The sequence below is a fragment of the Ovis aries genome, chromosome 4, assembly GCF_016772045.2.
Source record: "Ovis aries strain OAR_USU_Benz2616 breed Rambouillet chromosome 4, ARS-UI_Ramb_v3.0, whole genome shotgun sequence".
Lineage (NCBI taxonomy): Eukaryota > Metazoa > Chordata > Mammalia > Artiodactyla > Bovidae > Ovis > Ovis aries.
The window spans coordinates 83,154,339-83,166,501 of NC_056057.1; the positions used below are offsets into that span (position 1 = coordinate 83,154,339).

A 12,163-nucleotide genomic window follows, 5' to 3' on the forward strand; every position below is an offset into this window, starting at 1 on the left:
CACAACTAACAAACAAAGAAAACAAAGCCCAAAGAACTTGTCCCAAGTTGTGAATTAGTTGGAAGCAGGGTCAGAATTAGAATAAGCTTCCTCTTCCTATGTCACCTAGTCAAGGCTCCAACCATGCCCAGATCATCTCCAGATCACTCAGGTAGACTAGACTAGACTTTTACACAATGTTTGTATTTTCTTTAGTGAAAGTTAAAAACTCCCAAGGAACAGTCTCAAGAAAAGTCATCTCAAAGGTCACAGAAAGGACGTATTTTGCCATTCTTAGGCTTAGGTTTTTATTCAGATAAATATCATACACTGAAATTAAAACCGTATATTGTTCTGTCTACCCAGGAATGATTAGACCATATCTTTTTCCCCCAAAGATTGCTTCCATATATGTTTCTGATCTGTTCCCACTCAACACACACACTACATTTCTAGTTTTAGATTCTGGTGTGGCCTGTGGCAGGTGGGTTAGGACAAAAATAAAGGGCATGGATTGTTATCTATCTGGAACCTAAGGGTTAAATTCAACTCACATTTGTTTGTCCCATACACCGTTTCCAAAATTTCACTTGGATTTTATATTCAAGTCTGCTTTACTTGTTTATGCTGACTGCCTGGCCCCTAAATCTTTGCACTTAAAATCCTGTTCAGAACTTCTCCCTCCGGAGAATGAAGTCATGGGTAAGCAGACCTTAAATCCCACGAAGAGTTTAAAGACAGGCTTCAAGGGGCCAGCTTCTGATATCCATATTTGTGGATATCTTCTGATATCTTTGTGACCCCACAGACTATATAGTCCATGGAATTCTCCAGCCCAGAATACTGGAGTGGGTAGCCTTTCCCTTCTCCAGAGGATCTTCCCAACCCAGGGATCAAACCCAGGTCTCCCGCATTGCAGGGGGATTCTTTACCAACTGAGCCACAAGGGAAGCCCTTATAGTCAAATCTGTTTTACTTATTTTTACTGACTGCCTGGCCCCTAAATCTTTGCACTTATAATCCTGTTCAGAATTTCTCTCTCCCGAGAATAAAATTGGGTGAGCAGACCTTAAATCCTGTGAAGAGTTTAAACATAGGCTTCCAGGGGCCAGCTTCTGATAGCCATGCTGGACCACCAGCCCCCCTATAACTCTAAGCTATCAAAATTAGTTCTCTGAGGTGACAATACTTTAGACTCTTATCTGTCTTAAAACAACAACCTGGTTTTGGATATGCAATTCATTTCATGGAATTGAGTAAAAGAATGAAAAAAAAAATTTCAGTATTAGACAAAAACCTGACCAGAACTATTTGGAAAACTTTAGCTTAGAGTGTTACTACCTGTCAGCACTATTATTTTTTTTTCATCTCAAGGAAAAACCTTACCAAATATACCTACATAAGGTACTTTATTATTTTTTTCTGAAGATATGATAGTATCTGTACAGTTTTAGAAATGATTATTATCCTAACAACCTAGGTTGCATATTTTAAAATAATATCTCTCTGACAGATTTTGAACAATGTAAAAAGGCAAAGCCCACATGAAAATAGATAATTGTAAAATAGAATTGAAGCTGTCATATATGAACTTAGTTGATGATTATTCTCTTAATAACCTTCAAACAAAAATATTTTATTTTAGTTTGTAAAGATCATTACCTTTGAGGGTTAAATATCTTTCATATCCTCTTAAATAGTTTTCTTTTTCAAAAGTTCAAACATAACATGTTCAACAAACTCAAAAACCCTTCAGCTAATGTAGAGAAAAATATACTATTTCAAAACCACAGAATTCTTTATTTCCGTTACACATGCCTACAGTGAAAGGAAAAAATCATTTTATTCCTACAGCTGTGGACTTTTCAAAATTAGTTCTCTATCTGCTCAATAATATCTTAACATTTCAGCAAATCACTCCTTCAGTGGTCATTCATTAGATCCACACAAGAAGATAGAGTATTATCCCATCAATATACTTAGTAAGCTTATAAGTTAAAACTTCAACAGTGAAAATTAGAATAGTCTCTCAGGGTTATAAAGAAATAAATGTGATTTTGAGCCTTCATTTGTTGCAAAAACACAAAATGAAATACCTCCCAGATTTCCATGGGAAACCTTTAGGAGAACATCTGGAAATTCTCCTCACAGAATTAGTTTTCAGGAGGCTGAGTGGTCACCTCTTCTAAAGCCCTGTCAACAGCCATTCAAGTGGGTTGTCTACACTTGTTTTTTACTGGCTGATAGAGATTTATACAATGTTGACAGTGTTCTGAGAAGACTGATGTCCACAGAACTCAAAGCTTTCACTCAACTCTATAGAATACTGGATTAAGTTGAACAACAGGGGGCAGGGTTTAGCAATCTCATCCCTCAGAGCAGGACACATGGTTTCTTTGGTAATTCATCTACTTTGATGGTTTAGATCAAGGAAGTGTTTAATCACTTGGAGCTGAGGTATATCTAATTTAACTGCTCTTTAAAATACATTAAAACCATTCTTTGGAATAACCACTGTTGAATTCCAAATGTTGAAAATATGCTCTAGTCATGTGTCTGGTAAATCTGATTAGATGTACTTATATACATTTATGACATCCCATAGATGTCAAGTGTATAATCAAGACTTTTTTAGCCTGTGTTCATTTCAATCTAACTTACGTCAAAGGTATTATGTTGTTTCATACTTGTAATATTTTAAAAATACACTTTCAAACTCAATTGGGGAAAACTGTTCAAATTTTTAGGTAGCCATGACCCAAGTGCCAAGGAAGACACAATTACTTATCTCACCCAAATGTTTCCCTTTCCAAGAAAACTCGGAGCCACCACTGAGAAACCAAGCTCATAGAAACAGGACAACAAATTAAATCAGTTCTAAAATACTAAGTCTCTAATCTACTCGCCTTTCTGTCTGTGGGCCAACCTATTTTGATTCTGCGTGTTTAGCTATTTAGGACCTAAGGATAACATCACTTTTGTGGTCCTCTGGAAGGGCTGGGCTAGACTGACTGTGAGTCAAGGACCCTCGAGGAGGGAGGTGAGTTGATGCTTGAAGTAAGTATAGGCTTTCCACTCTGTGGGAATTTGTCACTACACTACACATGTACTAAACCATCTGAAATCTCATTGGGGAAAAAAAAAAAAATCCTTATTTTTTTTAAGTCCCAAACTGAGCTTTTACTTTCTGGATCTGATGTGTTGACATCAGAGTCGTTATCTTTTGAAGCTAGTTTATTTTAAAGGCATCTAAGTTAAGAATGAGTTTCTGAACCATTAAAGTTATATATTCCTGAATGCTCCTGTTCCTTGCTCCTCAATGATAGTAGATAGAGATGAGCTTTCATGATTAGCCTGAAATTCTATTTTGGATGCCCTCAGCTTCACAGCAATAAAGTAAATATAGAGAAGCTTTATTATTTTCTAAAGATGCATACTTGTTGAGGGTTCTGGTGTGAATTTAGAGCACTTGTTAGTCAATGGAGTAATGGTTGGAATCTGGGACATAAGACTGGGGCTAAATTTCTTTACCCTCCTAACCCCAGAGAATCTTTGGGAAAATAGAAACAAAAGAGCACTGAAGTACTTAAGGTAAGACACTACTGTATTCATAATATAGAGAAATAACCACCATGCCTCATGGACAGGAGATGTAGTTCTCCACGGGGCTACAAAACTCTGCTAGTAATAATTTTAATTGGATGCTATCTTTGCTGCCTTCAAAAAGTATCATAAAGTGGAGTTATTACAGGCTACAAGTGCACTTACAGTGCCGGCCTCTCACCGGAGGAAAGAGATAACATTTATCCTTCGGAGGCAACATCAATGGGTTTCTATCTGTTTCGTTTACATGCATCCCCAGTTGCCTGCTATCTGCTCCCTCTTCCCTCCGTCTAAGAGATCAATTTGAATTAGACGCTGCACAAGTGGGTGCTAAGTCTGGCGGGCCCTTTGCCTCCAGGGAGGGCGCGCCACACGGCAGCCGGGTCCCCTGTGCGTGGGCGGGACGGGGCGCGGGCGTACCTGCAAAGGATTGGGTGGCGTGAGCGGCGACGGGAGGCCGTGGCCCGGAGACTGGCTGGCTTTCTGAGGGGGGCTGGCGCTCTGCTGAGTCGGAGACGGTTGGTTCTGGCTCTGGGGGTGAGGGTGGGCTGGAGGCTGCGGGGGCTGCGCGGGCGGAGCCGGCAGAGGCTGGGAGGCGGGCTGCGGCTGCTGGGACGGCGGGGCTGGTTGGGGCGGCTGCTGCTGGGGCTGCGGGGGCGCCTGCGGGGCGGGCTGCGGGTGCTGGCTGCCCGGCGGAGCCGGGGGCGGTGGCGGCTGCTGCTGCTGGAGTTGCTGAAGCTGCTGGAGCTGCTGGAGTTGGGAGTTCAGGGATGAGGTAGCTGCAAGGAGAGAGAGCGAACGTGGAGTTGAAACGCACACGTGGAGTTGAAACAAACACGTGAACCTGAAACGTACACGTAGAGTTGAAAATACACCACCACACCGCTGGCTGTGGATTTGATAACCGGTCCCCTGCGAGCTGAGAAGGCTCTCTGTTAGAGAATGTTCACCCTCATGCCCTGCAGCTCCTTGATGTCTTAGAGGGTTGTAGGGCACTGGGAGTATGAGAGTCAGTTCTTGGGGAAATTTTAAAATTTAGGGAGGACCAGAGTGTAACACACCAGGCATTACATTCTAAGGGATAGAGCAGGTGCAAAACCAAGGGGATGGACTAGGAACAGAGGTAATTTTTGAGTAATTTCTCCCTCTCTTCCTTTCCATCCTGTTTGGGAAAGACACTTAGACTTTCAAGGTCTGATTTAGATTTTTAAAGGTCAGCTCGTTTAAATCTTTTTGGCAAATGCTTGAATGGAGTTAAGCACAGAAAGCTAAAGTGTGTGCAATCTCCTTTTCATCATCAGTGCCACTCATGGTGTAATTTTCACTTGCATCAGACCTCTGCCAACTTGCTTAGATATGTGAGTTTTGTTTTCTACAGTGTTTTTTTTTTTAAATTTGAAGATAGTACATTCATCTCAGTTTTGCAGAATCAAAAGTCTCAGTCTGAACTTTTTGCCTGCTTGTTAAAAAGACGTGCGTGTGTATTTAGTCACTAAGTCATGTCTGACTTTTTGCAACCCCATGGACTGTAGCCTGCCAGGCCCCTCTGTCCATGGGATTTCCCAGGCAAGAATCCTAGAGTGGGTTGCCATTTCCTTCTCCAGGGGATCTTCCTGACCCAGGGATTGAAGTCATGTCTACTGAGTCTCCTGCATTGGCAGGCAGATTCTTTACCGTTGAGCCACCTTGGGAGCCCCACAGAGCCCCCCGTATCAGAAGGGGTATAGTCAGCTGTGAACTGTGGGGACTAGTCACATTGGGACCTCAAGGACAGGCCAGGAACTGAGAGAAAGAAATCATCTTTCCAGATTTTTTATTCTGTGAAAAAGTAAGAGTTGGTAAGATAAACGGTCTTAACATTGAGCTCACTAACTTTGTTTTCATATGCCCATCTAGCCCTGAACAATTTCTCCAGCAGGAAATCAGTTTGGCTGAAGAATGGTCTAGAGAAAATTATTGCTACAAGTTCACTTTCTTCTTTGCCTGAATATCAGTCTAAAAGCTTTCCCATAAGCCTACAAATAAATGTAAGGAAACCATAGGCCTTGGCTTCTATGCTATTCCATTCCTCCCCCACTTAGAATTCATCAAGATCCCCAAAGGTAGTAACCACTGTTTGCAACATTAAACTAGTTCCAATAAAAAAAATACTTCTTAAAAAATATATAGTGGCTCTATAAAGTGACATCATATACCCACCTTCATATGACAATGATGGTCTTGAAAAATACATGTACATGGAACCCTACGTTGAGCACATCTGAAGAAATTTCTCTGTAAAGAAGTCAACTACTGACTATTTTTGTAAAGTTAAGAATCGTTTTGTAAAATATAAACACCAACTAGGTACCAGTGCTGTTCTGATAATAAGTAGGATTTAACAAGGGGACATAGTCCTGCCTTTAAGCAATTTATAGTGGATTTGTGGAGGTAAGAGGAACTTATAAGAAATGATCAGCCTTGGGGTGCCTGTTATAATCCTGCTAATGGTAAGTACTCGATATAAATCAATTGGTTGTCTAAATGGTCAACAGTGTGAAAATTGACCAAAAGGGCCAGGAGAATGAGGAGATTGGCTCCTTTTTGGGCTAGAGAGGGCTAGAGGCAGTGTTCCTGGGGGATGTGGAATGAGGGCACAGAGGGCTCAAGAGAGTGAGTTCTACAGCTGGATGGGAGGATATTCCGGGCAGGAAGACACCCAGATGACAGCATGACTTAGATGATGTTTCTGAAGGACCAATGTGGAGAATGAACTGCCTGGAACAGAAGCTTTGATGATTTTAGACCTTAGAGTGGTGGAAGCCTGACTTTGAACGTGGTGGAAACGTGGATCATTCCCAATTCACCTCTGGTATAAGTCAGATTTTAAATATAATCAGGTTTGTTTAAAGCAAGGCATAGCTATACTGATGAAATGATAGTTTGCTGTTTCCCAGGGGCATCAAATACCTTTTTTTTTTTTTTTTTTCTCTCTCAGGTACACTGAGAGCTTCCATGTTGGACTGGTGGGGATAACAAATGTCCCCCTGGGTCAGTGAGTTACTCTAGGTCTGTTCAAACACTCAGACCAGTGTGTGTCCTGCCTGTGATGTAAATGCAGAGTGCTCTGGGACTCGACCTGTAGAGACAACATCTCTGAGAGAGGGCTGGAAAATACCCAGTCAAGGGGGAACTCTGAATTTTCTGCTCAATTTTGCTCTGAATCTAAATCTGCTCTAAAAACTAAAGTCCATATTAAAAAAAATACCCAGTTATAATAACTTTAAAAGAATGATCTGATTTTGCCGTTTCCCCCTCTCCTTGCTCCTATTCTACAAAGCCACGTTTTATCGAAGACCAGAGAGCCCAGCTCAGTTATGACCCCTGGGATCTTCTGTAATCTGGAGGGGCTAGATCTCTCCTTTTGTGGAGTCAGAGACTTTGGAAACGTGATTGCATCTGGCCCCCTGCCAGATTCAAATCAAGCCTGTCCAGATTTCTTTCAGGGTAGGGGGTATATATGTCAGTGCTTATTTTCATGGTTGACTTAAATACCATACTGTTTCATTTTGGTTAGAAAATCATTTATCTAAATCAGTGTTTGAAAAAGGAAAGACTGGGAAATATTGGCAGATAGATATTGGCAGACAGGTAGGTGCAGCAGACCCTAACCTACTAATGAGATGTGGGTCCCAAATGTGTCTTTGCTTCTTGATGTTGGTGAGTTCACGTTGCTTGGCTATTTCTTCCCTGTAACCTGCACCCTCCCTGGAAAGGCATTAACCTAAACTAAACCTCTTTGAGTTACATCAGCTAATTTGGCATCTGCAAGCCAGGAATGATGGGCAGTAAACTATGTTCAGGTATGTACTGGACACAAAGGAAATCATGAGGGGCTGTACAAGAATGTAATTCTGGTCTCAAAAATGCCAAAGGCACATATGCAATGATATGAAAAAAAAAGCAAAGAAAGACTAAAATATGGAGCCTCTAAATGGCTCATTGTGTAAAGCACACAGGTACAGACATAAGTTAGGAAAATAAAGAGAATGTTTGCAGATAAAATGGTGATTGTTGGGTGATTCTATGCTTTGGTTCTATGCATAGCAATTTAAAGATTTTACTTTCTTCCCTGATATTTATGTCCTTTAATGATTATTTCCTCTGTGTCTGGTTACTATACACTCCATGGGCCAAAGTTAAGTGTAAAATTTAACTACGGTACCAGTAGATATGGAAGAACTTAAAGAGATGCACAAAAATTTATATTAGGATGTTTTAAATTTTTAAAACTTACAGTTTTGAAAATGAAACACAAAACAGAATTCCATCAAGAAATCCCCTGGTGGTCCAGAGGTTAGAATTCTGCCCTCTCACTGCCGAGGGTGTGGGTTCAATCCCTGGTTGAGGAACTAAGATCTTGAAAGCCTGGTGGTGCGAATAAAAAAAAAAAATCAAAATCTGACTTTTCTAGAGAGAAGGAAGTAGTAAGACAAGACCAGTGGGTCAGAACTGCCCAAATAAATAATTTAATAAGACAAAGAAGTGTAGAAGCTTGCATCTCTCTATTTGTTCAGTTACTATGTATCAACTGTAAATTATTTTTAAAAATGTTCTTTTTAGGATCTTTGATAAAGATGTTCTCAGGAAACCACGCACATAAAAAAAGCTATACCACAGAGGCAACAGAACTATCCTGGATGGGCTTTACATACAATTACTTCTGAGGCAGGAAATGGAAAGGAAATTCTGCCCGTGAGCATGGCCATGAGTGATTCGGGAGAAATACAAATGTCTCTTGTACTTTGCAAGGTACTCAAACACCTTGGGATTCACTGAAAGTGGAATGGGACTCAAACGCTAAAGGTTATGTGATTCTTAGCAACACGCTCACCTTTGTTAACACAAAGTGCAACTCAGACTATTATAATCATTCTAGTTGGGGGCGCAGTGTCAGCATTTTCTGGGACTATCAAGTTAAGGGATCTTTGGGCATGGTTGGCAAACTGGAGGCTTGGGTTTGAGACTCTGCTGGAAAGGATTACAAGCTCCCAGCCTGGCTGGGACCTGAGTCACTTCATAGCAATATGTTTTCAGAGGTGAGAGGACTGGTGCTAAGGAGGAAGGAAGCAGGAAGGATTTATCTCCTGCAAGAGACCAGGAATCCTGCAAAAGTGTGATGGTAATGGCTGCTCAAAAAAGCAAGAGAGTTCCAGAAAAACATCTATTTCTGCTTTATTGACTATGCCAAAGCCTTTGACTGTGTGGATCACAATAAACTGTGGAAAATTCTGAAAGAGATGGGAATATCAGACCACCTGACCTGCCTCTTGAGAAACCTGTATGCAGGTCAGGAAGCAACAGTTAGAACTGGACATGGAAAAACAGACTGGTTCCAAATAGGAAAAGGAGTCCGTCAAGGCTGTATATTGTCACCCTGCTTATTTAACTTCTATGCAGAGTACATCATGAGAAATGCTGGGCTGGAAGAAGCACAAACTGGAATCAAGATTGCTGGGAGAAATATCAATAACATCAGATATGCAGATGACACCACCCTTATGGCAGAAAGTGAAGAGGAGCTAACAAGCCTCTTAATGAAAGTGAAAGAGGAGAGGGGAAAAGTTGGCTTAAAGCTTAACATTCAGAAAACAAAGATCATGGCATCTGGTCCCATCACTCCATGGGAAATAGATGGGGAAACAGTGGAAACAGTGTCAGACTTTATTTTTTTGGGCTCCAAAATCACTGCAGATGGTGATTGCAGCCATGAAATTAAAAGACACTTACTCCGTGGAAGGAGAGTTATGACCAACCTAGATAGCATATTAAAAAGCAGAGACATTACTTTGTCAACAAAGGTCCGTCTAGTCATGGCTATGGTTTTTCCAGTGGTCCTGTATGGATGTGAGAGTTGGACTCTAAAGAGGGCTGAGCGCCGAAGAATTGATGCGTTTGAACTGTGGTGTTGGAGAAGACTCTTGAGAGTCCCTTGGGTTGCAAGGATATCCAACCAGTCCATCCTAAGGGGAATCGGTTCTGGGTGTTCATTGGAAGGACTGATGTTAAAGCTGAAACTCCAATACTTTGGCCACCTCATGTAAAGAGCTGGCTCATTTGAAAAGACCCTGATGTTGGGAGAGATTGAAGGCAGGAGGAGAAGAGGATGACAGATGTCGAGATGGTTAGATGGCATCACCAACTCAATGGACATGAGTTTGGATAAACTCTGGGAGTTGGTGATGGACAGGGAGGCCTGGTGTGCTGTGATTCATGGGGTTACGAAGAGTCGGATACGACTGAGCAACTGAACTGAAGTGAACTGAATGGCTGTTCAAGCCCATTCTGAGTACAGTCCTCTGGTGCAAGCCTAGTCCTATGGAAAGAAAAAGCAAAGGGTAACCTTGAACTTGCTGAGGGCGAGAAGCCAGATGCCAAGAACCATATACCCTATAGTTGCATTTATATTGAATGTGCAGAATAGGCAAATCCACAGAGGCAGAAAGCAGGTTAGTGGTTGCCAGGGGTGAGGAGGGGGAGGACTGGAGAGTAACTGCTCCTGGGGATGGGGTTCTGGCTGGGGGTGATGAAAAAGTTCTAGAATGAGATAGCACTGAGGGCTAGACAACATGGTGAATGTGTTTAATGCTACTGAATTGTACACTTTAAGACGGTTAACGTGGCAAATTTTATGCTATGTTTATTCTACTACTACTACTACAATAACGACAGTAATAGTAAATAGCTGTTTCTCCATATATATACCCTGGATCCCAAGCAAGGGGTTTCCAGATGGTGCTAGTCGTAAAGACCCCGCCTGCCAATGCAGGAGACACAAGAGATGCGAATTCGATCCCTGGGCTGGGAAAGTCTCTGGGAGGAGGACATGGCAACCCGCTCCAGTATTCTTGCCCTGGAGAATCCCCATGGACAGCGGAGCCTGGTAGCCTACAGTCCATGGGGTCACAAAGAGATGTACACGACCGCAGCGACTTAGCACACGACCAAGCCACATTGCTCTGGGACCCACAAGGGAGGAGAACAATCCTTCTCTACTCTGTGTGGCTGTGTAGTCCCTAGGGCTATGCCTGGCAGAGCAGAGGGAGCAATACGGACAGGGCTGCAGGATGCCCCCAGCTTTGGGAGGGAAGTGCTGAGTCCGCTGAAGATGCAGAGGCACAGGCTGGCAGTGGGGAAAATGGATTGCTCTCAACATGGACCATGAGTTCAGTCTTGGGCACACCCAAGACACCCCTCTAGAAATGTCGAAGCTAGAGTCTGAGCTGGCGGAGAACAGTGATGGCTATTTGGGTTCAAAATAAGACAGAGCTTCCTAGCTTGAAAAGCACTTTCATTTAATATGGATAATTTAACTTTTTAGGACAATCTTATGAATAGATGATATCACTGTCATGTTAAAACTGTGGAACCTGGCTCAGAAAGTTTAAATGACCTGCCTGAGTTCAGCTGACAGGTGCTATGGACGATTCAGTCTTAAGTCTGCCACTTCCCAAAGCCTCTTAACATAACAGCATCAGGGGTAACCTACTTCCCCCTGAGGGCTGGAACTAAAGATAACTATTTCCTCATCAAGGGATGCCCTCCATGGCACCACTCTTGAGAAGAGGTGGGCACAGGTCCTCAGTTTACAGAGGCTCATTTGAAGGTACTGGTTCAGGGATGAATCGTTCAGCTCCTGGGAAAGTGTGTATAGTTGAACCTCTGTTCTGCTGCAGGCGAAACATTTTAAAAATGTAAATGTGCATTTTGAGAATAAAGATGCTAATTTGAGTGTGAGCCATGAGTTATTATAAGAACAGGGACATGGAATCAAGGGAAAGGGGGTGAGGGGTATATGTGGACAGGAGTTGGGGAAGGGCCACAGTACACTTGATTCATGTCGCAAGTTTGTTTTGATGGTGGAAGAATGTTTCCTCTACACTTAGACACTGGGCGGCAGCAGAGCTTGGTGGCATTTTAAGGAAAGTAACTGACTAGGGCATCCTCTTATGTTGTCCATGGAACTCTCTGATGTGTTGTCTCTAGAGTATCGTCAGGTGGCAGCTAAGAGTTCTCCAAATGGCTTTCTTCCTTAACTGGGGACAGTGACTCCCAGATTGGCCCCAGTTGTACAAATCAGTGGGCTCATGGGCCACTGGAAAGGAAATCTGTGCTCCCTGATGTACGGAGCCTTTGCTTCCCTAATTCTGCATTTACTGCTCATTTTTCTTGCCTAGAAAAATCCCTAGAAGAAGAAAAAAAAGTGAAATCTAGAACAACCCATCCAGAAGAATTTGAGTTGGTAAAATTGGACATCTTCCCTCCCAGCAATCCCCCAAGTAATAACATCTAAGGTAGCTGAAGCAAGGAGGCAGGTCAGGAACTCTTCCTGGTACCCTCATTAAGAGCATCCCCAGCCTGCACTGGCAGACAGAAGTTTTTGCAAAGTAGATGGAAACAGTGGGTTGGGGATTTGGGATTTTGAAAAAGTGCAGAAGGTGAAGATGTTCTGGAAAATTTGCCTTTACTTTTTGGCAATTATGCCCCAAACAAGCAAAATCAGTTCTGCCTCAAAGACTATGATGTGTAACTATTTCATATG

At 42.4% G+C, this 12,163-nt stretch overlaps 1 protein-coding gene across 1 annotated transcript in view; it reads right to left on the reverse strand.

The window, feature by feature from the left end:
• POU6F2 (POU class 6 homeobox 2) overlaps positions 1-12,163 on the reverse strand; it is a 398,314-nt gene that overhangs the window by 128,503 nt on the left and 257,648 nt on the right. The window contains exon 4 of the mRNA XM_060414407.1: positions 4,003-4,361. Coding sequence (XP_060270390.1) covers positions 4,003-4,361 — 359 coding nt within the window. The remainder of the gene's footprint in view (positions 1-4,002; positions 4,362-12,163) is intronic.